The following is a 26,868-nucleotide window of genomic DNA, read 5'->3' on the forward strand; positions in this document are numbered from 1 at the left end:
CAGGGTTTGATTAAATGTACTTGAAATTTGTGAATCAGAATATGTTTTGTCTTTTAAATACTTTTGAATTTAAAATTCATATGATATGGAGGTTCATGAAAAATTCAAATCAGACCTCACGTGAGTTAAAGCTTGTAGATTTTTTTTTTTTTTTTAAACAGAAGTGTTGCCTCTTAAGGTTTAACAGAAGTTTTCTTGTTAGTGTGCATTTAATCCTTCATCCACCTAGAAATTTTTAATTTGGTGTCTTCTAATTATAACTTACTGAAGGATGAAGGAAGGGCAGATGAATTAAAATATACATGATGAACTTAGATGTCTTTGCATTCCTGATGTAGCAGGTTCTGGCAGATGTTGAAGTATTATTTTATGGTGTTGTAGTTAGGACTTGCAAAACCTAGCACTGATTACTTCTAATTTCTGCATGTTGGAGTGTTTGAATAATATCCATGCTGAATACTTGTCTTTATACAGCTATGGATGTGTAGAAGAGAGTTACAATTAGAGTTCAGTAATGTGGTTTTGTTGGGTATTTTAATGTATTTGAAAGTATTTGGAATATAAATTTTTTAGTATATCTTTAAAAAGGTTTAATGAAATCATAGCTAAGATAAATGTAGTGAGGCAGTCAGAATTCATTATTTTTTATGGTGGTGATTTTCAATAGTTCATACACTGAATTTTTGATGCTAGCAAAATAGTACTTTTGATTATATTGTTGCTTACTTGTACTGTCTGTCTTAGAAGCGCTGATAATGATGATGCGACAAAGAGGAAAGTCAACTTGGTTTTTGAGAAAATTCAGACATTAAAGTCAAGAGCTGCTGGAAAGACACAGGTAATCTTTTATTAAATGTGGGTTTGTTTCATAGTGATACATTATTAAGAGGGCTTTAAAAATTTGAGTCCCTTCACTGGCTTCAATTAGACTATTCTTGTAGTCCCTCAGTAGTATAGCTTAATTTTAGTCATGCACTAAGGTGACTTACGGGAAATCTATTTAACAACTGAAAAAGAACATAGGAGAGTCTATTGTGAGAGCTTCTATGTTTTTCTTCTACATTTTAGGAGAGAGATGCAAACTTAATGTGGTCATCAAAAAGTTGTTGGATTGAAGGGAAAAGCAACCACTTACAGTTTTCAACAAATAATTGTGGAGCATCTTTTCGCTATAGTGATATCTAAGTGGAGAGAGCATTTGAATTTCTGATTTATAAAAGCAGTAATCCAGGATATTGTTTAAAATCCATATTACAATAATAACATTTTTGCAGTCTGTTTACTGAAAAGTTTTTGTTTCCTGCTATATGTTGCACTGTTGTTTTCAGCTGAAAAGCCTCGTGAGGGGATGCCCAGTTGTTGGAGTGATGGCATAAGAAGGATTAAATGCTTACTTTTGATGTTTGTTTTATCGTGGGCTATAACTAGGCAAGATGAAAATACAAAAAAAACCCAGTGTTTGAAAATCTATGTTAATATATGAACATGAATCCTTTTGATGTCCATTTTGTGTATCTCCTGACATCTCAGTCAAATTTGGCCCCAGCTACTTCTCATTTAATTCATATGTTGCCTAATTTTAATTTTCCTTTAGGTTGGTATCTTTTCTGTATTATCGGCAACATGCCTTGAGCGATTGCTAAGAAGTACTATGAAAATCAAATCATGGTTCCTTTGGAAACATTAGCTTGGCTTGACCTGTATGAAAGTCCCTGGTTAGCTCAGGCAGTTGATGGCTCTGCTTGTAGCTTTACTTTAAATTTTAAAAAACAATCGTCAAAGAACATCCTGGCCTTGTGGAAATAAACAAATGTATTTAATTGTAGACTTCGGATTCTTTGGCTGAAGTAAAAGCTTTGACGGAGCAAAAAGCAGAACTTGAAAGGAAAGTGGAAGAATTAGAGAAAAAACTGGATCTAGAAATTCAGGTACAGCACTTTGTTGTTTCATAGCTTTTGACTGTTTCAGATATACCTCTCTAAGTGATAGCCCAGATGAATTTTTTTTGTTTTGTGTTCTTTTAAATCCAGATACATCTGTGCTTTCACAGAAAACTTTTAAGTGTAGTTGCTCATAGCATAGTTACCCTTTTAAAGAAACCTCCTTCTTTGGGAAGGATTTTGGAGCACAGAAGAAAAACCTTAGGTGTGTGCACATTTATAATTTCTTAGGTATCTCCAGAGGTAAATGTTGATTATGCTGAAACAGACATGGAGTGAGAGACACTGTATTACTCATATAGCTGCTGTTTATTAATTGTGGCATTATTTTCGCAGTGCTGAATTCAAAGTAATTAGGTACAGCATGTTTGGAAGACATGAGAACAGCCTGGCTTCCAATTTGCATTCCGAGTCTGTGAGAAGAATCAATATACTTGAAACTGATTAGCTAGTACTGAGGATGCATTTCTAATAAAAATCAAAAAAGAGTGCTTTGTGTGTTTTAATAAACATTACAAAATTTTAATATACATAAACTAATAAGCACTTCTGCAAGTGAAAAATATAGAATTTTTTTATTAAATGAAAAAATTCAAAGAAGAGCTCTTAATTTACTTGTGCTTAGTCTATCATCTTGCTTAACTTCTGATGTACAAAATTCAGAATCAGCAGAATTCCAAAGAAGAGAGAGATGCTACACGAGCAAGCCTGAAAGAACTTCAGTTGCAACTCAGTGAAAGTATATGTGAAAAAGAAGCCTTAAAAAAGCAGCTGGAAGAAAATGAGAAGGAACTCAGGCAAAACCTAGAGGAGTAAGTTAAATCTAAAAGTTATTAATTGGGATTTGTAACTTTTTGTAAATCTTTCATTAAAAGGACCTTTGTCATTAGAATATGTTAATAGAATTGGACAGAGTGATATTTGTTACTGTGGAAAATGTTTTTACTGTTTAAAAGAGGCATATTTTTAGAGTATTCAGAAGAAACCTTAATTTATAGTTTTCCTTTTAGTGTAAGTTGCTTTTTATATTTTATGATCATAATATGTAGTTCAAGTGTTTATAATATGGAAGCACTTGAATACTTTAATCAAGAATATTGTACTAGGTTCAAAAATAAATATAACCTTCCACTTTAAATACCTGCTTAAAAATTCCAAATTTATCCCTTGAAGTTTCATTTTTCTGTAACCTTTTCCTCATGAGGAACATGAGAATAAACACTTGTAATTTTTTAGTACTTGAATTAGTATTTCTGCAAATTGTAAAAATTCTGTCTAATTTTTCCTGATGAGGCTTTTTCAAGTGAAGATGGAGCAGGAACAGCACCAGACTGAGATCAGAGATCTTCAAGACCAGCTCTCTGAGATGCATGATGAGCTTGATAATGCAAAACATGCTGATGAAGGGGAGAAGGAGGTTCTGCTTGAGGTTAGTTACTGGAAGAATTGCATAAAAAGTTCTTGGGAGGAGACACAGCTGTGCCACCTGGCCCACACTGGCCAAAGTGGTATTCCATGCCATATGATGTCAGCTCAGACATATAAGCTAAGTAAAAGAAGGAAGTGTGAGGATATTCATGGCATCTGAACCCTGCTTCCTGTGAGAAACTGACCACTACCTGCTGATGGGAAGTAACATCAAACAAGCAAACATCACTGTTTGCTTTTGCTTCCATGCCTAGCCTTTGCTCATGCTTTGCATTATTAAAATTGCTTATATCTTATTACATGCCTTTTGTTATATTTTCCCCTGTCCATCTAAGAAGGGGAGTGATAGAGCAGCTTTGGTGGGCATTTGGCCTCCAGCCAGGTCCAAACTACTACAAAGTGGGAGCTAAGATGCACATAGAGGAAATACATTCCTTAGATTTTCCCATTCTATCAATCTAAAACAATATACCATTATTAGGTGAAAACATATTATAATAACTGCATTAACACTAAAAGGAATAAAAAGTGTAAGTACCGCAGTTTTATAGAGTAGAAAAACAAATAACTTAATGGTTGAGAAACAACTGAGTTATCTGCTATTGATAAATAATAAGTGAGTTTTAATGGTTAGATAGGATTTTGGGTCAGAACAAGGAAAAACAGTTTTAAAGAAAGTGTATATATGTATTATCAAAGCCAGATGAGATTTCATCTAATAAAAGATCTCGCCAAAGCAGTCTGTTGACACTCTGTTGATAGCACTGAAAACCATTACCTCAACCAAGACTCAAAAGCACATCTTATGTAATGTTGGTATAAAGGAGATGGTGATCAGCATTTCTGTTTTGTGAGTGTAGAGTAAGAAATGAGTGACACAGCTGCAGAGGTTAAAAGTAAGCATTGGAAAATATTTTCTGTCAATATGGATAATTAAATAGTGTACTGTGCCTGTCTGGGACAGTAATAGAATCCCTTTTGTTGTAGGCTTTTAAGCGCAGAATAGATGATGTGCTTAAGGAATGGGTTATATGTACTGCTTCAGTGCGGGGGAAGTTTACATTATTTTTGAAAGTGTAATTATTCCCAGCTTGAGAAATACAAAACTGGGCAATGTTTGAAGCCGTTTGATTTTCTGTCAATTTATTCTGTGTTTGTATGCATGTATGTGTATATTTATTCTTCAGATTCGCTGCCTACCTGTTTCCTTCTCAGCAGTTTTGAGAGAGGAAATGACTTCCAGGGTGAACAGGGTGGGAGAAGGAAGGGTGTGAAGGCATGCACTCAGTTGAGAAGTGTTTGTTTTGTGTTTAACACTTGCAGAAGCCTCTTTCCTTATTCTTTCCAGCAGAAAAGGCAACTGAGTTCACTTCTCTTGCAGTGTGGGAGAAGTTGTTGGGGTTTTTTGTGTTCTTATTTAGTCCTTTGCCACAGAAGGTAGGATTGAGGGGAGTTGTACAATTCCCACCTTAGTCCGACTCATGCTTTATTTACAGACAGCATAATGTACACCATGAAAATATTTTCATAGTTTTGCAGCATCAAATGTGTTGACCCATTATATAAAAACATCAAGTATATGTTAAACTTCTAATAATCTTAGGCTTCAGTAAATTTGTAGTTTACCGTAAAAGCCACAGAAAATATGTTGGTCATACAGAATAAGCTTAAACTGTTATGCTTTCCTTCTCTGAAACACAAAGAGCGCATCCATTGTAGCTGTTTGTCATGCAGTTGTGTTTAATTTTGTTCTTTAGGAGCTGATGCAAATGAAGCAGGACCTGGAAGAAATATTAATAGCAAAAGATCAACAAGAAGAGATTTTGAGAAAGAGGGAGAGAGAGCTTACAGCTTTAAAAGGAGCACTAAAAGAAGAAGTATCTAGCCATGACTTGGAGTTGGATAAACTGAAAGAACAACATGATAAAGAATTGCACAATCTACAGCAGAAGCTGGAGAAAGCAACAGAGGTGACATAAGAGATTACAGTTATTCTCTTGGGGAAAAATCATACCTCTTGCAGATGTCGTATACTAGATGATTTCAGCTACTCCTATTTTGTTAGTAAAATAAGTGAATATTCAGGCTAGAAGATTCCTAGCTGCTGAGGAGAAAAATTTTTATTTTATACACTTACATAATGCTTTGGTTGTTTATCACAGCTCAAGTTGTGGCCTATTCATCAATTAGTTATTTACTATTGCTTCACTGCAATAGTAGAGAAAATAGATGGGAGTATAGAACTGAGGACCAATTGTTTGTCTTGGGTTAAATGGAATCACTGAAATTTTGAAAATGTCCTGAAGAGGGCCAGTGTGGTTTGCCAGACATGCTGCTGAAGTTACAGGTTTGGAGCTTCTAGTTCTCTCCATTTCTTTGCAGCCCACTATTCCTACCTCCAATTCCATGTGTCATGTCCTGTTCCCTGGTTAGGCTGTCACACGTTTTCCCTTCAGCTACTTACAACTAGTTTTCCTTTTGTTTTATTTTATGTCCTTTTCATTTATTGAGCTTATCTTGTTTACTGAATGGTCAAGTGAGTGTTAGCACAAGGGAAACAGCAGGGATTGGCTATCTTGAAACAACCAGAGGAGGAAAACAAACTGAAGGAATTGCCTCTTCTATCATCATTAGGAAGTGTTTGTGAAGAGGAGAATAGGACCAGTTTTCAGATGTGCACATCTATTACTGTTTACCCAAAGATTCCCTCTGTGAAGCTGTCTTTTCAGAGACAGCAGCCAGGAAGTTTTTTTTGAAAGATGTTTTGTTTTTTTTTTCTCCCAAGGGACAGTTCTCATAAAATTTTGACTGTCATTTTTACAATGCTAGTTATTTGTGTCATTCCTGCATGCCATTCCCTCATTTAATTTCTGTCAAATATTTGAGAAAATATAAACAGGTAAACTGTACTTGACCAATTTAAATCAGAATTGGAGGCAGTGTTTTATGCTTAGAAAGGACCATGCTAATTTATCTTTTACCTATACCTCAGTGCTGTTAGGTGAATTGCAGTTATCTTACTGGTTGTGGCTGCAAATACAATGTAGGACTGAATGAAAATTAACTGGAAACCTGAGAGAATTTTCCGAAGATTTTTATGCTTTATGGGCAAAATAGGAGCACTTATGGAAGATGCTGGGTTGATATTGTATGACTGAATTCTGATAAAGACTATTATTTTGAAGGATGGGGTTTAAATGTGAAATTTTCTTCATTGGTTAGAGAAGTCAATATATACTGACCTGTTTATTCAGCCTAGGACTTCTATTTGAGACTGTTTGGCTTTGCCTAAATGTGTTGTTTCTCTTTACATCATCATGAAGATATTTGACTCATCTGAGCTGCTTGAACTGAACTTTTTTTCTTTGAGAGAAAAGTAGAACATTTAAATGATCATTTTTTTTATTATACACTAATCGTAGTGACAGCTTAACCTCAGTGAACCATCTTTCAAAGTTACTGCATGGTAATTTACTGTGTTTCAATTATGGGACTGTAATTACGACTGACAAGAAATGAAAGAGTAGACTGTTTGGCATAACAATAAAACAGTCTGGGAAATGGCTCTATGACTGGGTTGCTGTGGCTTAGAGATAGTTATAAATAGTATTTACTTACTTGTATGACATAGTCTCTCTAATAGTAAATTTAATTAATTAGTGAAAAAAGTGAAATTTAATTAATATTGCTCTAAGCACCAGTTCTGCTCTTCCAATTCTGCTTAATTGGAAGTCGGTGGGGTGGGTTTTTTGTGATCTTGCTAGTATTAGTACACTATGATATTAGCATCCTATAGTTGCTGTCTGAGAAGTTGTTGAGTTTGATATACCATCTATTAGGAAAGTATAACCAGTATCTGCTGGGCGTTAGATGAGTGTTCTAGGGTGATCTTACATCTGATGTTAATTATCTGTTTTATAATTAATCTGGAATACACAACAATCTGTCTGAAAATAATGTTTTATACAATTGAAGCTCTTCAATTACATATATATTTTTTTAATGTTATTGCAAGGTGGAAAGATTTATATTGGGTGGTAGGATGCAATGAATTTACACCAAAGATTAGGGGAAAGGACCATTTAGTTGTATTCAATAAGGAAAATGGGTATAAATTCTGTAAATAGTGGTTTATCATAAAGAAAATGTGGATGTTGGTGTTTGATAGATCAGGGTATATTAGTGCCTGTATATACAACATTTTTAGTTTTTATGTTGTTTCTATATCATCTAAATAGTGAGTAAAGAAATTGTGATATATATATCTTAGGCCAAAAAGGAAATTTTTGCTGATCAGAAGGAAGTAATTTTTGTGCTAGCGGTAACAGAATTTTTCAGCTGCTGGAGATGCTGGCAAGATACAGATAGGTTGGCAAGCAAGGTACAGTGCATTTAGCCTGTGTGATTGGAATGGCACCTAGATCTGCTTTGAAATCATGCTTAGAAACACACTCAAGGTTATCTGATAGGGGAATAGGGCAGGGTTATTTGACATGTGTGATTTCTCATAATCACTCATGTGGTACGTTCAGATCCTGTATTTTTTTGTAAACAGAGGATTTTATGTAAGGCCACAGATATTAAGATATTTAATTTTCTTTACCACAATTTACCTTTTTAAATACTTTTTGTGTCATGTATTTTGCTTGTGGTGGTCTTGAGGTGGCTGTGATTGTTGTTAATTTCATTGCTTTATTTATTAAGACTAAGACCAGATTATTTCCTTTTAACAATAATAAAAGTTTTACTTTTCCCTAACATACTTCTGTGGGGTAATAGTTGCCTTTAATTTAATAATAAAGGTTTAAAAAATGTCTTTCTAATTAGAAATTGTTTTCTCCATAACAAGAAGTGCTAGAGCAGAAATGAATACAATTCCTTCCTGGTTTTATTATAGCACAGAAAGTTACATGATATAGTCTGATCCTATAACACAGATAATTAACTAAGGTGAAGTCTTTGGGTTATAATAAATAGCTCTAAAGTATTGTCTTGATAGTGGCAAAAACCCCAAGTTATATGATAGGAATTACTTGGGCATAAGTAAATCATTATGCCTTTGTATGTGTGTATCCATATTCATCTGAATCTGCATTCCGAATGCTGTGTCCGAGTCTAGCTTGTTTACTTCAAACAAGATACACAAGAATGGGAAAAGATTTTTGAAAGGTTAACCAGGGTTTTGAATGCCACTGGTATTTTTTTTTTCCCTTTCCTCTGCTTGCCTGAGGCATCCTTTGTCATTTTAAAATAACACTTTGTTTCAACAACAGAAGCTGGTTGGTAACTGATTTAAATACAATAGAGAGCCAGCAAATAGTGCAGTGACTGTTCTGAGTCAGTGTTTCCTCCTTCATGACCCTCCCCACCTTTCATTTTCTGCTCTTTAAAAGCCTGGTACATATTTAATTGATTTCTAGTATGATCCCACAACACAGATGGAGTGGGAGAAAGAGAGGGAGGAGGTGCAGACAGAAGAGTGATGGTGGAAGGAAGGCTGCAGACACTTTTTAAAAACAGGCATAGTTATTTGAAAAGCATATATTAGAACTGGAATATGTGGGAGATAAATTTGGTTTGCTCTGTGTCTTTTCTATGCATGGGAAGGAAGTTCTTTGGTAATAGCATCATGTGTGTTTTTCAACACCTATCAAATGAAATACTAAACAAATTGTGGAATATTTGCTGTGTTGTCAACAAGAATAATGTCTCTCTAAAGCACACTGAAGACTTGGTGACTTTTTCTTTGGTGTTAAAGTTCCAGTTCCTCTGGTCTTTTATTTCCATGCAATTTACTCCTCCATTCTTTTAATGGGGGCCTGTGTTTGGATGCAGACGTTACCATGAAACTACAACTAAGTGGTGTGGGTATTCTATGTGAAGTCAAGAAAGCCTCTGAGTAAAGTTATCCTTTGGAGTTCTGTTTGAGTTGGATTAGACTACATCTAAACAAGACAAAAAAAGAAATGTCTCTCTTACCTGTAATAGTAATTTCATCATCGTGAAGCTTATTCAGCCAGGACTGTTGTAGTTAGTCTGGGTTGGTTGTGTGTGTGTTTGGGGTTGTTTGTTTGTTTGTTTTTGTTCGTTTCTCATAGTTAATAAGAGCCTGTGCAGTCAGACAATTCTTTAATACAATCAGGAGGGTCTCTAATTCTTAGCAGCAGAAGACAGTATATGTTCAGGTGGTTTGCTTATTTTTGTATGTATGTTATGTCTTTGACAGTGTAAGTTCATTCAGTAGGGTACAATGTGAGCACAGAACTAGTTAATATATTACTCTAGTCTTTGCAACAACCTCTGTCCTTGAAAAAAAACGTTACTACAAGGCAGTCTGGGTATGTCATGTTACATAGCTAGAAGGAAAACATACCATTGGTATAGTTAGTGATTGAGAGGTTAGTACTTTCCTGACTTTTAAATCTTTCATAGCATCTAAACTGGAAATTATATTAAAATATGATACTGTTTAGGTCAGTGCACGTGACCTTACAAGAAAGCAAGTCTTGTCCCTAAACTATCAGAACTGAATGCCTTTTAACTAGTTAATAGAATGGCTCTAGCTAAAATGAAAGGAAAACCAGTCTAACTTGCTTGAAATCTGTGCAGTTGCTTACTGAATTATCTCTCGGAAAACAGCTGAAGATTGAAACTGGTTGTAGCATACTTCACCAAGAGATAAAAACCCAGACTCTTTTAATAGGTGACCAATAATAGTTAATTTTCAAGCTCATAGCCATGTGTTGAAGTACACTAGGTTTCATTTTGGGATAATGGGAAGAATTAATAAAATCAGTGTAAGGTAGAAAAGTAGTAAGTAAAGCTGTTTAGGCCCTTTAGGCCCTTTTACAGAGGATTGGGCATTTTTTGTTTGAGGTGTATGGCAGCCTAATGTTCCATTTTGCTTTTAAGAAAAATTTCCTCTTTTTTTAGAGGTATGAGGTTTTACTATCTGTGCTGTCCAGTGCTACTGTGGTGCTTTCAGTTGCTTTAAGGTCCAGTGTCTAGGTTAGAAAAGTTGCCTGAAGGTACACAGTGGGGAAAATACTGGAACTGCAAACAGAAATTAACACCTGTTATTTGAATTCATAAGCTTTAAAAAGTGGATTACTGTACCTGAATAATACTTATTTCAGAAGCTCTCTTCGCTGAAGAGCTAATAAGGATTTTATTTGAAGCTCTGTCCCTATGTTGAGACTTGTGACATTTGTCTTTTCTTCTTGGGTGTCAGTGTTTGGGTGTAGTTTGGTTTTGGTTTTGTGTTGCTGGTTTGGGTTTTTCTTTTTTAATTTCTTTGGAAGTCACCTGGGTGTTACGTAAGGAAATCAGCCTCTAGTTGTTTTATTTAAACTTGATTGGTTTATATACAGAAAGGAGAGGAAAAGATAATAGAAAGAGATTTGATATCTCTGTCACTGTTACCCCTTCAGGGTCATCTGAGAGAGCTGGGTAGATCTGAATCCCTAAACTTATGTGAAACTTTTTACATGTAGCACAAGAAGTTAAACAATTAGTTTGATATCAGCCTAAAAAAGTGGCCAACAAGACTTTCAGAGTTGGTTTTAGCAGACAATATCTTCTTCCTTGATACCTGAAGTCTTCTATGCTGGGAGCAGAATGACATGAGCAGCCACATCATTCCCTTTTATTCAGAAGGTTTTGGAAGATTATTGTGTTGTGGAAAGAATACTTGAAAGTGTGCTGCTACCATTAAAGACAAACAAAGAAAAATAAAACCACAAAAACATCTATCTGTGCTCTTTTTAATAGATTTATTCTTTAGAGATGTACTTCAAGTATAACAACTAAAGAACAGTTACTTAGTTGAATTCAGTTTTACTCAGTTGAACTTGATTCTGAAAAGAAATGTTAAGATTTTTAGAAAAATTCACTGAGTTGTGCCTAATAAATGTTGAATCTAGCAAAAATGTAACAATGCTAATAAGCTGTGAATGAAACGCTTAGTTTGCCTCACTTCAGTTCTTCATGTATTTTGTTAAAGAATTCTAAAAGCCCTGCACTGTGCAGTCACAGCCAAAGGGAAATTTCACCAGCTGAAACACTGAAGTCAGCCAAAACCATTTTTTAATGATCAGTTATGCAACCACTCTCATATCATTGCCAGTGTTGAGGGTGTGGTAAAAAAAGGTGTGGCACCAAAAAATATTTTCGGCATTCCTATCCAAGAGATTTTTTCCTGTATTCAGGTTGAAATACAATATTTCAGTTGCATCTTGAGTACCCTACTTGCATGTTTTGTTCAGTTTCTTTTGGGTTTTCACAATAATGCATAGTGTGAAGGATTTTGATGCCTTTTGCTGTAGCTGAGCTGTTCTTTAAATTGGTTTACACCTTGCACTAAAGTTGAGAGTAAAACAGTAGATAAATATATTTGCTTTACAGAAGTTTTGCAACAAAGAAGTTGGAACAATATTTAGGGTTTTATTTAAATTTGGTCTTGAGTACTTTTAAATGCCTTTAAAAAAAATTCTGGAAATGTATACAACTATATACAAGGACACAAACTCAAACTTTATTAGATTAAAGAAGCAAGTTGAGAAGTGAGGGCAAGAAATGCTGAAGTTGCTGTATGGCAAGTAACTTAGGCCCAAAGCTGAAAATCAAGTACTGCATCCATATGAACTCCAGCAGCTGAGACTATGTGGACTCACATAAGCAGCCCTGTGCTAAGTAAAACTTTATAAATTGGGTCTACATACCAGATCAAATAGTACACACATGTATGTGCATGTATTCTCTTACTGTCTTCTCATCCAAGTTGAATGTAGCTTTGTTCTCAAATACAATGTTCGTTTATTTCATTTATCAATGTTTTTTCAGACTTTGGTCTGTCCCTGCACTCAGTACATACTGTTAAGAACTTCTTTTGAAGAAAAAACTATTTTGATTATTTCACAAACTTAATTCCTTTTCTTAGCATAACTGCAAGCTCATGAGTAATGTTTACTCCCCATATTGTTAGGAAAATCAGACAGATTACTGTCAAAAGGTTCCATTAGTTGTGTATGTTAAAATTAAGGTACCTAGGTTAACATGGTATTAACCATTATGTAGTCCTTGATGTACCATTTTTGCTGACATCAATTGCCAGTGTGCACTCAAGACTTTAGAAATCAAACCCTAGTGTCTCAAATCAAGGACCAAGGAAGTTCAGGAGTATGCAGTTATTGATGGTCTCTGTAAAGGTTTAGTTAACTGACTTTGCTTGGAAGCTCTTTGGCAGAGACTGGAATAGACTCTGGATTCTCCAGGGCTATGTTTGGCTACTTTAGCTGTGAAACTATCCTTTCTGTTACTGCTTGTTTCTGCAGCAACACCTCTTCCAGTACAAACTCTTGAGTTGTTCTCAAGCTGTGATTGACTGATTTTTAGAGCTTCAGAATTAAAATATATGAGAACTATTAAAAAGTTTCAGTGGTTATTAGCCACCTTGGATTGTTTACCTCCACATATGATCTTTTTTGTTGTTGCTAGCAACTGATATGTTGCAGTGGACCTTTCTTGTAGGGTCTGATAACTTGTTTGTTCATGTTGGTTTGGGTCTGCTTCAGGGCTAATAGGTGAAGCTGCTGCATGTGCACTATGGCACAGTGACAGTGTCAGAATACAGAAGCTTATCTTTGAGTGGTCACTGAGGACTTTGTATTGTGGAATCTCATCCTTACAGCTATGTTGTCTTACTTCTAGACAGGTTTATTTTTCCACCTTGAGCTTTTTTAAACATAAAAATTGAGAAAGTGAAATAAAGTATTTCCTGTATCCAGGGACAGGGCCACCACCTCCATGGACAACCTCTTCCAGTATTCCACCACCCTTGCAGTAAAGAACTTCTTCCTAATGTCTAATCTGAATCTACCCTTCTCTACTGTAAAACCACTTCTCCTTGTCCTAGTGCTACATGTCTTTGTAAAGAGTTCCTCCTCAGCTTTCCTGTAGGTCCACTATAGGAAAGATGCTGTAAGGTCTCCCTGGAGCATTCTCTTCTCCAGGCTGAACAACATCAACTCTCTCAGCCTGTCTCTATAGGGGAGGAGGTGCAGCCCTCTGGTTATCTTGGCCTTCCTCTGGATCAAGTCCATATCATAGAATCAATAAGGTTGGAAAAGACCTCAAAGATCATCAAGTCCAGCCTGTCACCCAAGACCTCATGACTACTAAACCATGGCTTCAACTGCCATGCCCAATCCCTTTTTGTACACCTCCAGGGACAGTGACTCCACCACCTCCCTGGGCAGCCCATTCCAGTAGCTAACAACTCTCTCTCTGAAGAACTTTCTTCTCACCTCAAGCCTAAACTTCCCCTGGTGCAGTTTGAGATTGTGTTCTCTTGTTCGGATGCTGGTTGCCTGGGAGAAGAGACCAACCTCCACCTGCCTACAACCTCCCCTCAGGTAGTTGTAGACAGCAATAAGGTCTCCCCTGAGCCGCCTCTTCTCCAGGCTAAGCAATCCCAGCTCCCTCAGCCTCTCCTCATAGGGCTTGTGCTCGAGGCCTCTCACCAGCCTCATTGCCCTTCTCTGGACATGTTCAAGTGTCTCAATGCCCTCAAACTGAGGGGTCCAGAACTGGTGTGGCCTAACTAGTGCTGAGTATAGGGGCAGAATGACTTCCCTGCTGCTGCTTGCCACACTATTTCTGATGCAGGCCAGGATGCCATTGGTCTTCTTGGCCACCTGGGCACAGTGCCAGCTGTCAATCAGTACCCCCAGGTCCCTTTCTGTCTGGCTGCTCTCCAGCTGTTCCGACCCCAGCCCATAGTGCTGCATGGGGTTGTGACCAAGGTGCAACACCCAGCACTTGGACTTGTTGAATGCCATCATGTTGGACTCTGCCCATCTGTCTGGCCTGTCAAGGTCCCTCTGGACAGCCCTTCTACCCTTGACCAGATCAACACCTGCTCCCAACTTGGTGTTGTCTGCAAATTTACTAATGATGGACTCAATCCCCTCATCCAGATCATCAATAAAGATATTGAACAGGATGAGTCCCAGTCATTCTTGTGTTGAAGGCCCCAGAGCTAGACACAGTACTCCAGGTGAGGTTTTACCAGAGCAGAACAGGGTCACAGAATCATGTCTCTTGGTCTGCTGGCCATGCTTCTTTTGATGAAGCCCACGATGTGATTTGCCTTCTGGACTGCAGGTGTGCATTGTTGGCTCATTTCCAGCTTTTCATCCTCCAGAACTCCAAGTCCTTTTCTGCAGGCCTGTTCTCCATCACGTCGTTCCCCAACCTATATTAATGATGAAGATTGTCTTGATCCAGGTGCAGGATGTTGCACTTGGCCTTGTTGAACCTCATGAGGTTCCCCTGGGCCCACTCCTCTAGTTTGTCCTGGTTCCTCTGGATCACATCATGTCCCTCTGGCATATTAACTGCACCACTCAGCTCAGTGTTACCTGCAAACTTACTGAGGGTGAACTCGATCCCACTGTCTGTATCATTGATGAAGATACTAAGCAGCACCAGTCCCAATATGGACTTGTGAGGCATACCACTTGTCACCTGAGTGACATATGAGTATGTTTAACAAGTCTGGAAGGATGTGGATAGTAAGAGAAAGTTGTATTCCTTCAAAGATTGAAGAGATGGAAATCTGAATGTGAAACAGGCTAAATGTAGTGAATAGAAGGTAAGAGAGAGTGAGGACAAATGGATTGAAAGGAAAGACAAACAGACAAACAAACATAACAAGAAAACTGCTTGCATAAACTTAATTCCATAATGAAACATACTTTAAAAGTTAGTTTGCTGAAGCAGTCACACCTAGCAAGTGGGAATAAAATGAAAATAAGCTTGTTTTTATACCATAGGGTAGAAACTGCAGTCTTATATTAAGGTATGTTAATTTTAACATTCGAAGAGACCCCCTTCAGTGCTTGATACTTCCCCCCTGCTCCGTGTTGTTTGTTGTCTGGAGTTTTTTTGGGGTGTTGACATTTTTATGTTGGTTTTGGTTTTTGGTTTGATTTTGGTTTGGGGTTTTGTTTTTTTTGGGTTTTTTTGGTAGCACAAATATGCCTGAATATGTAGTATTTCATTCTAGCTTTTGTCCTCAAGAATCTTGTTTAACCAGTTTTCTCTGTTACATGCTCTGTATGTGTACATGCACATAATCTCACTTCAGCTCTCTTGAAGAGGCCGATCCATAGTTCTGCAAACTAAAGATCGTGTTATATTAACAATGTTCCTTAATGTTTCATATTCAACTTAAATATTACCATGTGACCTTTACCTGGTTCTGTTATCATTGGTTAAATTTATATCAACTTAGTAAAAATGATTGCCAAAACTTTACCAACATTCTCAAATATTAAATGTAGCAATGTAAAGGATTTATGAATGGATACCAATAGGAATCATTAATTGATGTGGTGTCATTAAGCCTTAATGACCTTTTTTCAACTCAGACTGTTTGTGTAACACCAGTACAAATAAGTCATGTGTGGATTAAAGGATATAGATCCACAGCACAATCTGCACATGTGAGTTCTCTGGTTTTCTCCTCATTTGTGCTCACTAGCCCTATAGTGTTCAGTTATCCTTCTGCTTTCATCCTCATCATTCTAACCCGCTCCGATGCTTTTGCAAACAGCTTTCAACTCCTTTTTTGAATGTGTGAGCCAGTCACTGAATTTTAAATGAAAGCTGTGCCTTCTTGCTCGTGTAGACAGAACCAGAAAGAATAGGATTACCACTGGCTGTTAGCAAATACCATCTGTTGTGGAGTTTAAACCGTCTAGGCTGTTGCCACTTTCAGTTCTAGCCTATGAAGTACTACAATTTGCATTCAAAATTTATCTACATACCTAACAATTTCTCTGTAATTTCAGTGCAGTTGCTTTCGTATCCTCTACTGACATGTTTTATTAAGGGAATTTTATGCAGACTATTGTAGGCCATCTCTTAACAACACACTGTTAAATTTAAGGTGTGGTGTCTGTGTAAGTAATTTTGCCTTCCTAGTTGCTTGGGGCTGGTTGAATACATTGCCTATGTGGTAGGCTTCCGTAGTCAGAGGATGCAACAATCTATTTCTGCTTCAGCAGTGTCCGTGTATGGTTTGATAGCTGCTGGCCTGAACCTTATGTAACTGTTCAATATGTGGATAGGGATCTCTCCCCTAATGCTGTTGCTACAAGGTCTGGCAAAACTACATTTCAGTGCTTTTTTAAAATTTGCATATTTATTCCAGCGGTACCTAGGCTCTTTTCTATTATATTTACCTCTCCCAGGAGCAGACCTGAAAGGAAGGTAGAAAGTGACAAGGGGGCCCGGATAAGGTCCCAGATAATACTAACAGTGGAAAATAGGAGAAAGGAAGAGGCAGGAAGTTTTTTGGTACTCTAATTTTCTATAGCAGTATGCTACAGGATATGGTATGTATTGCTGAGAGCTATTATAATCCAGACCCTTAATTTATGCCAGTGAAGAGCATATGAAAGTAATGTAATCATGCCAAGGTCATTACAGACCTGCGTGAAGATCAGCTGGTTAGTGCTGGTTGCTCAGGCAGCTAGAGCTTTAGACATGCTTTATATATAGCCAGCGTATTTCCAAGATGTTAGATTAGGTTAATAAAGGTAATACTTGCAACTTCTCCTTGGTGCTTATCTACCTTTTATGTATATATTTACATAGCATCTTGCTAACTCATTGAAAAATATAGTGAAAAAGGGAAGAGAATACCAGTTTAGTTTTGTTTCACAGGCTGGAATAGTATTGTAAGATGCAGAATGAAAGGCAGGATGAAGCTGATTTCCTGATATGACTGCATCAGTGTAGGCCGAGCTTAATTTTGAGCCTGTTAGGTTAAGTACAGTTATTTATGTGTATATTTATGTATGTAGATACGAAGGGGTTGCTTGTTTGGTTGCTTTTGTTTGTCTACTTCTAAGTAAATAATGCTTGCTGTGTTGGAAAAATAGAGCAAAAGATGGTAGGTGAGGTAGAGGAATCTTCAGGTACAATCTGAGTCTGCTGCAGTCCTCTTGCTGTGCGGCCCTGTGTAGGCGGTTGGATGAAAAAGAACAGACAAATCAACATTCCTTTCCTGGAACTACCCAGAAAGCCTCAGCTGCTTTCACTCAACTCTAGAAAGGGGAAATGAGACAAAAAGGAGCCACTGGTGGAGTGCTTGCTAATTAGTAAACTTCACTGTATGTACAAAACAAAAATTAAAGGAATATATAAATGCTGTTGAAATTTCAGTATGTGAGAATGGAAAAACATCAACAGAGATTTATTTCAAAGCTTTTAAGTAGCTGTGTACTTAGAAGAACAAGTTTTTTCAGTGTTTTCAAAAGACCAGAACTTGTCAGCCTGCTTATGCTGCCAGTTTTTCTGTAATAAGTTAATTGACCCTGTAGACAGTCTGAGTTTTTTCTGAGTTACTGCTTTATCAAACTAATTTGCATGATTTTAAAGCTATTGCTTGCTAGAAAATAATCTAGTGAGGGCACACTTTGTAAACAGCCTTTGCTTATTCCTTTTGGATCTGGGAAGGGAAAAATCAGGAACTACAATCAAAAGTAGCACAACTGAAAAATTATTTTTGTGCTGTCATAAAACATTTCACAAAATTGTTTCTTCCCAAATTATCCTGCAGGATTTCTTTTGTTTTCACTGGTGTAAATACAATTGCACATGCAAAAATGTTATGCTTCAGTAATGAATGTGTCACCTATTGTCACCAGACAATGTAGAGGCTAAAGGTATATAGATATTCAAAAAGGATTAAAGAAATTAATGGATGATACATTCATTGAGGAAAACCAGGGCTGGGAGTGTATAATGGGGGAAAAGATTGCCCCATAGTTTCTTCCTCCTTTTTTACCATTGACTTCAGCTATGACTACTGGAGAGAATACTGGTCTAAACTGATCCATATGTTTGTCTGGTGTTCTTACTTCTCTTTAAGGTCTTAATGTAAAATGCAGTTAGCCTATACATGAGAACCAGACCTTTGCACAGAATATTGCTCTGTGTTAGACTCTGCATGCCCAAGAGCAAGAACCACAAATTATGTCTTGGCTTCATGTTCTTTGGAGGGGATTCTGCCTGACAAGTCAGTGGAGAGTAAACATTCAATCCTTCCAGCTCTTTACTTAAAATAATTTGATGTTTATAAGTGTCTGTGTTATAGTATAGGTAATACAATGATAGATGCATACTTCCACTCATGTTTTCCAAAATAAGTGGTAGTATATTTTAGAGATCATAAGTTGTGAGGCTGCGATGATTAGCTCTGAAAAGTTACATGCTGCAGCCAGTTGCCCTGCCAAAAAGATCTATTACTGCATCAGATAAATTGTGATGAGTAACTTACTAGAATTTGTGCTGTATATTGATATTTGTTTCTGAAAAAAGTGCAGTAATTATTTTTGAATACAAGTTGAACATAGCAACTAAACTCCTTCCATCCTTAGGCAGTAATGGGAAACCACTGAATTAAGTACATCTCCAACTGTGGGCTGTATGATAGGTATGTAGAGCTGCACCAAATACCACTGCAAGGTACTTCCAGTCTCTGTTGCTTGTTCATGCCTACTTACCACCTGCTCTTCTGTGCTGGTACACCACTTTGTGGGATGGTATTTTGAAATAAGTCTTGCTTACAGTAGCACCTCTGCCCTCTTCGGTTTTCGAGTGTGCGTGTGTCATGATCTTTGTATTTATCTGTATATTCATATATTACAGTTGATCCTGTTGCCTAATTGGATTTACTCTGCAGCCTCACAAATAGTCACATGGACGTCAAGTGTTACATGTTAGAGCTTGGAATAAGCAATGGGGCAAGACTGCCTACATTTTGTGTTGTTGTGGAGGATGGTCTTTGTCAATATGTTCTTCCTTAAAGGCCCATTTGGCTTTTGGAAATACATAACAATGGGATTTGATAATCACAGAATCACTGAGGTTGGAAGATATTTTAGCATAATAAAGAGGAAGATGTTAAGTGAAAATATGTGAACGTTGTGAGACTGTTCAGGTATTGCACATTACTTTAGTGTGTAGGAATACCTGAGCAAAAAGAGTGTTCTTCTACAGTCACATGAAGAATTCATGCTTGCAATTCATACAGGCTTTAAGTTAAATTGTTGACGTTTTGATTCATATCCTAGCTGTATTTGCTGTGGTGCCATATGAAACTTCTGTCAGAAAACAAAATCAAATTTTGTTTTATTTTTAAACTTTACATGATTTTTTTTTTTCACTAGAATGCTGCAGTCCTTGCCAGTGAAAGAAACACTGCACAAGAGGTGCAAAACAGTATGGAAAATCAAGTCAAAGAGCTAACTGAGGAAAATGAACAGCTGAAGAGAACAGTTGATGAGCTAGAGAGTAAAATTGAAGAGTTGCTCCAACAAATTGATAATATGAAAGGAGAAGAAAATTCCATGAAGGAAAACGTAAAAAGACACGAGGTAAGCTAAGGAAACAAGCCAGGTAAGTAAAGGCTACATCATAGAGCAAAAGCTGACAAAGAGGAAGATGAACAATGTCATTGGGAAGGCTAAGCAAAACCAGAAGACTGTCAAGAAGTAGGATGCAGTTTGCTGACATATATAGAGAAGATTTCTTCATTGAAAACCAGTGTAAAAGCAAGCCGCCGCTTTCTCCTGAGGAGAGATCAGTGATAGGCCAGATCGAACATTGTATATAGCTCACTTTACCTGTCAGGTTAAAGGTCTTGCTACTGTTTGTAAATGTATCAAATTGTATCATTGCAGAAAGAGAAGCAACTATTAGAAGAATCTTTGAAACAGGCTGAAAAGGAGACAAAAGACTTGGTAGTGCTAAAAAGATCTTTGGAAAGCCAGCTAGAAGATATGCAGGTAAGAGCAAGAGTAGTTTGGAATATCTACAGTTCAGATTTCCTGTTTGTTTACTAAAGTCACCATTGCTTTCTGCCAAGTAACATCTTACTCTTTTTGAAATATGTTTTGGTTTAAAGAACAGGTATCACTGCAATGTTCAAACAGTTTTGGTGGGGGGTTTTGTTTGGTTTTGTTGTGTTGTGGTTTGGGTTGGGGTTTTTTTTTGGTTTGGTTGTTTTTTTCCACTTTCATGGATCTAGCAAAAATTCAAGGGGATGAATCACAAAATAAAGTGGCCAAAGTTTTATAAATCTGTTTTATTATTTTGAATGATCATCTAACTTTGGTTGTGCATAGGTATTTGCATGTGAAAGAACAAAATAAGAGGATTTCTGTGCTAAGAGCTGCTAAGTTCTGTTTGCAGCATCTGTCACAATGAAACATCTTTGGGGCTTCTGTGTGCTGTAGAAGCACAGCAACAGGAAAAAAAATTCCCACTAGTTATTTCTCACTCATTGTAGGAACAGTTGTGGGGTGGTGGTGGTTATGATATTTTGTTTTGTTGTTCTTTTTTTCTCTACAAAAAAGGTTGTTGACAAAACTTTTAAGTGAGCATTAAAGGGAGCATATAGGAAAATGTGAAACCTGAAATGTATATTGAACCTTGTGGCAGAGGTAGGATGTGCTGACATGTGCAACTGCAGAGGAATGTATGCTTTGCATGTAGCAGAATCATGAAACATCATTTGGACCTATGAATGTTACAACAGTGGTCTAGGAATATTATACAGGAAGGACGAAGCACTGCATTTGCTAAAATGTTTGTCCTGTACTGGCTATCATACTGTAATTCCATAAACTTTTTTATTATTTAAGTTTGTCTTAGTATTACAAAAACTGTTGGTATGACTACTGCACAGAGAGTGGTTTAGAACATTCCTTTAAGGCATTAGAAAAAAAGTCGTAATTTCATTACATATATTTCTTAACCTTCTGCAGGGGAACATCCATTGTCTCTCGCAGGAGTCGCAACAGTTAACTCAGCAGTTAAAAGATGAAATTCATCAGAAGGAACAGTTAAGGCAGATAAAGAATGAGATGGAGACAGAACAAAGGCAACTGAACAAGACTATTGAGAAGTTACAGGAAGAGGTATGAGTTCTCTCCAAAGAGACTGCAGGAATCTGAATAACAGACAGAAGCAAATGAGCTGCCAAATTGTAAAAAATTAGTATTTCTTAAACCTAGAGACTTAATAAAGGATTTCAAGGCTGAAACAGAGGCTGGAACACCACAATCTCAAATGTACTGTAGTAAACCAGTTATGTTTTTCTTGGCAAGACTCTGGATTTGAGTTCAGTTCTAATGTATGCTGCAGCATTATTTCAAAGCTTTATAGTTGATTCTTAAAGTGCTGTTGCATTAGACTTACTTTGCCATCTGTATATAAACTGTACAATTACTCAAGTGTGACTGTGCACATCAATCAGCTGGAAGAAGTGATAAACAAAAAGAAGAGGAGGAGAATAGCCTTGCCACACATACTATTAGAAAATAACTACTATTTTGTGTTTTCACACCTGCATAGAAATTAATTTATTAGGGAACATATTGGATAGATTTTTCCACTTGAAAATACTAAGCTGGAATATCAAAGCTGGAGAAAAGAACTCCTTTTGTGTGTTTGAGAAAAAAATTATGTACTTTTTTCTCAGATGTCTGCAATGGTGGAGGTCTCAAGAACTTCAACTCTGGAACTTCAGAACCAGATGGATGAATACAAGGAGAAAAGTCGCAGGGAGCTTGCAGACGTGCAGAGACAATTAAAAGAAAAAAATCTTGAGGTAGAAAAATCACATCTGACAGCCATGAGGATGCAAGATGAGGTAATGACTCATAAGTTTGGTGATAAATTATAACCTTTGACCTAGAATTCAGCTCAGTTTTCAGGACTTGAGTGTTTGCTATTGTGCTTTTCTGTACTTCATTGTGAGAGACTGACATCAGTCAGTATGCTTTTGAGTTTCATTTTTCATGGTGACAAGCATGTTACTTCGGCTAGGGAAATGGAGTTTCCTGTTTGTGACAGCTAAATGCACTGTTTGACAAACACATGCATCTTAAATATGACAAGGATTGCATTGATGATCTACTGCTCTTTTAATGCCTGCAACTGAAGGGATTGAAAGTGTGGAAATAGTTTTGAATTAGGAAAAAAGCAAACCAGTTATTTAGAAAACGGCAACAACAGAACAAAGAAAATAGCAACAAAAACCAACCAACAAAAGAAGCTCCAAATTCTGTCTCTGACATACACTCTTCTCTTCTTCATATGAGCCAAGCTGCAGATCTAAATAACAAAGGTGTCTGTACAACCAAGAATCAACCATAGTCTTGAAGTGTCTGCCTCTTAAGCATGTAAATTTTGCAATAAAAGCAGTCTGGTCTTCTAAAGATCTGCATGTACTTGTTCTGCAATTGGAAAAACTGTGATAATACACTGTTAACAGAGGCTTTCTGCATGTAGAATGCTTTAACAGTTCAAATTGTTTGGATCTTCTCTTACAGTTGCCTTCTCCCTTTAACAATTCAGTTTAAAAGTAAATATAATTGCTAATAGTATTCTGCTAACCTTCTTTGTCCATTCAGGGATGGAGAGTCTTTGTAAAGGGATGAAGACTCATAATGAAATGTGAAAGATAAAATTAGGATATTGGGAACATGGCTCTGAGGTTGAATAAATGAGCACAGCTTAATGGAAAGATATGTATATGTTTGCATGTAAATATATATACATACTTTGTTTGCAGTTATCAAAAATACTTCTAGTGCTATCTATTACAACTGCAAAACAAATCCATTGAAAAAATTTAGAGCAAAACAAACCTTCATTATTCAACAAAAAAAAAAAAAAAAAAAGTAAAATCCAGTCATTATATAGAGGATTTTACTAGTTGTGGAATTCTACATCTCCATGAGGCAACATTTAAAAACCTAGAGCTTTAAGAGTAGTAGTAGTAGAGCTTTAAGAGTAGTAACTAGATGCAAAAGAGGAAACAAAAATGTGACAATATAGGATAGGCAGGTTAACCAGTAGACTTGCTAGAGAGATTAAATATTCAGGACAATTGAAAGTCTTCATTATCTCTTTTAATAAGAAGTGTAAGATAGTCTGTCAAAATTCTCTTGAGCAGGAGTCATAGTGCACAAAACATTCTCTTTGAAAGTCTCATCAAAAGCCAAGGATTGTAATGATCCTGGCAACATGAGTATCGTCTTCCTGCTCTAACAGAAGAATTACGGAGGTATTGCAAGGCAATATGGGAGTTCTTCATTGCTGTATCTCTCTTAAGTTCCCCGTGGATGCACAAAAAGACACCAATCTTGGCAGCTGTCAATCCAGTGTCATTCTGAAATGCTAAATGCATATGAAATATTATTAATATGCAGTCACACAGATAGAAAACATTTTGTTGTCAGGACTTAGCAATAGGTAGCAAACTGTGTAAACAGTCACTAATACATTAACTTCATCACTGATTGAGCACTTGACTAAACAGATGAGCAATATCGAAGACTGTGCTGAAGCAAGAAAAACCTGATTGTATGTTATATACATGTGACAAGTTACAAACATAAAACCCCTCTCAACTTACGGTTCTGTGGAGTGCACATTGTTGTTAGAAACTTTTACCATAAGCAGATAGCCCTACTGTATCTGGAGGTTATATATATATATGTTAGCAATTGTGTCATTGGTAAAATGCTGCAGTCAAACGTCATACAAACATACATACAAACTACATAATTTTTAAAAGGTAAAGTATTTTGCAGTCTGAAAATGAAAGAAATCAGGTTGCAAAAGTTTCAAAGATAAAAATATTTGTAAAGTTGTAAGGATTTTGGCTTACTGGAACTGGGTAAAAATAAATAAATAACATCCCTACACATGATGTACAATTGTCACTGTAAAATATGTAGTGTTGAACCATCTCTTTAGTGCTTATATTTAATCCACGTTTATTTTCTTGGTGCCATCTTGTGGATAAACCCGGAATTACCATGAAGAGCTTGTAGCTCAATACAATTTCTGTCATGCTTCTGGATATGTTATGTTTGCACTCAGTCCCCTTTATTGACATCACATTTATAAAAAGTCCAGCATAGTATATTATCATAATCTTACTGTTTCAGATGCGCCTTATGGAAGAAAATTTGAGGGATCACCAGAGAGCTCAGGATGAGGCAATAACTAAAACTCAGTTGCTAGAGCAGACTGTGAAAAGCTTGGAGTATGAACTGGAAGCCAAAATCCATTTAAAAGACGATCGGGCAAGACAAATCAAACTAATGGAGGTAAAAGACATTTTTAAGGATTGGTATCTTATTAGAAATGTTTCAAATTATTTTGATATTTCAGATGGATTATGCCTGGAAAGAAACTGAACAACTTGAAGTTGTTCGAAGTCCAAGTATTGCTACTATTGCTACTGCAGGAATCATTCTGGTACATTCTAAAGGTGGTCTGTTAACCTATCTATTGTACCACGATATGTGCTAAATTACAATTTTTCTTTAATAATTCTAATGAACTTTTATTTTCTCTGGATTTTATTAGGCAAAATTTTGTTATTTTTGTTCAAAGGCTCATCACTCACAACTTCAGAAGTAATTAGAAGTGTAAGTTCTGTTTAGCATCTAATAGCAGTTTATTTCAGGAGCCTAAATAACATTGTTATTCTAACTGTGTTACAGGGTTAGCTTTGTAACTCTTCTGTTCAACTAAGTTGTCATTTGACTTTCATAAACATTTTATACCATTGTATGCATATGAAAAGAAATTGTCTTCTAAATATATAGTATAATTCAGACATTCTCAAAAACATCTCTAAAAACATTACAGAATTTCTCCTATTTTCTTGAAAATGGTGGGAGTGATTAAAAAAGGAAATGAAACATCTATTTTATTTCTGTCAGACAAGCAAATTCACTTCCAAAGGCTTATTTACCTGCCATCTCTTTTTCTAGATTCTGTTTGTGTTTGAGTCCTTGAAGTTTAAGGAGGAAAGCCATGGTGTAGCAATCAAAAGAAGCTGGGAAAATTGAAATTGCTCATCTTTGTTTCCCTTAGGACAAGTTATCTCACCTGGAACTTGAGCTTGATGAAGAAAAGACTAACTCAGATTTGTTATCTGAGAGGATCAGTAGATGCAGAGAACAGGTACTTTAAAAAGTGTGCCAACTGTTGTATTATGATGAGAAAATAGTGTTATTAGGATCACAAACCATCATCTCAGAATCATAGAATGGCCTAGGCTGGAAGAGACATTAGAGATCATCTAATCCAACCTCCTTACCATGGGCAGGGATGCTTCTCAGTTAGACCGGGTTAGTCAAGACCCCATGCAACCTGGCTATGAACATCTCCAGGGAGGAGGCATCCACAGCCTTTCTGGACAATTCATTCCGGAGTCTTGCCATCCTCATAGTGAAGAATTTCTTCATAAGATCCAATCTAAACCTACTCACCTTCAATTTAAATCCATTTTCCCTGGTCCTATTCGTGGACACTCTTGTCAAAAGCCCCTCTCCAGCCTGCCTTCAGGTACTGGAAGGCAGGGATTGATTAACTATATAATGATTACCAATAGGGTTTATATTATATACTTTAGCAGAGTATGGAAATCCAAAGAGCTGAGCCCCACAAACACGATTACATATGCCCCTTGACATCATCACAGACCAAATTTTTCCTGTCTAACTGGAAAACTTACATTGCATGTGAAGACTGGAGACCAGCATCATCCTTGGATATTCTTGATGCAGAGAGCTTTGTCAAGTAATTATGCAAAGATGATGCTATTTTTGGGTTAGATTTAGGTGGTGAGGCTACTGGAGTTTCATATATTGTCAAAGGTGACTTAGGGTTGGACTAGATGATCTTTGAGTTCTCTTCCAACCAGATATATTCTGTGAAAGACTGCAATTTGTTAACTGTACAGAAAAGTAGGCCAGCATAGTAGTCTTGATTCCAAAGGAAGAGCTTAGGAAATTGTAGAATTAATTAATGAAGTCACTGAACTGAAAATGCTGGTCAGTTTCAACAGAGAGGAAGCTTTGTTTTCATTACAAGTACAAAAACTGATTAAGGTGTACCAAAGATAAGACAATTGGGAAGCTTTTCACATAAAAACATCAGACATTACTTCCACAAATGTTATGTAAGTAGATCACCCAGAAAAGGAGAATTATTAATCAGATTATGTCTCATGGGGCATAGATAAAGTGAGGCTTGCCAAGCTGAGTGACACCTATCATAGTAATTCAAACATGTAGCAGAAAGATTCTTGACTGTATGATTAGAAGAAGGAAGTTGTGGAAACTGTATGATGAGGTATCAGTCATGACACAAAGTAATCCAGGTATGTCTCCTGAAATAAATTAATATTTTGCCCCTATCTTTAGTAAGGCCAGTGAATGTGTCGGTGGGGAGAAGTGTAGTGGAGAGATTTGAGCTGGAAATCACCAAGTCTAAGAGAATCAGGAGTTCATTGTTCTGAAGAAAGAGGCCTTAATAACATTATTCAAAACTTCTGAAATAACTGGCATATGAAGTTATAGGCCCTGTAACATGGATTTAAAATAAACCAGGAAAGTAG

General features: G+C 36.6%; 1 protein-coding gene across 1 annotated transcript in view; it reads left to right on the top strand.

The window, feature by feature from the left end:
- Positions 1–26,868, top strand: part of CGNL1 (cingulin like 1) — a 53,971-nt gene that overhangs the window by 15,572 nt on the left and 11,531 nt on the right. The window contains exons 4-14 of the mRNA XM_054168895.1: positions 745–838; positions 1,827–1,928; positions 2,604–2,752; positions 3,234–3,369; positions 5,126–5,338; positions 19,610–19,816; positions 20,123–20,227; positions 21,209–21,361; positions 21,925–22,095; positions 24,404–24,565; positions 25,341–25,430. Of these exons, the coding sequence (XP_054024870.1) occupies positions 745–838; positions 1,827–1,928; positions 2,604–2,752; positions 3,234–3,369; positions 5,126–5,338; positions 19,610–19,816; positions 20,123–20,227; positions 21,209–21,361; positions 21,925–22,095; positions 24,404–24,565; positions 25,341–25,430 (1,582 nt within the window). The remainder of the gene's footprint in view (positions 1–744; positions 839–1,826; positions 1,929–2,603; positions 2,753–3,233; positions 3,370–5,125; positions 5,339–19,609; positions 19,817–20,122; positions 20,228–21,208; positions 21,362–21,924; positions 22,096–24,403; positions 24,566–25,340; positions 25,431–26,868) is intronic.

This window comes from Dryobates pubescens, chromosome 17 (assembly GCF_014839835.1).
Source record: "Dryobates pubescens isolate bDryPub1 chromosome 17, bDryPub1.pri, whole genome shotgun sequence".
NCBI classification, from domain to species: Eukaryota; Metazoa; Chordata; class Aves; order Piciformes; family Picidae; genus Dryobates; species Dryobates pubescens.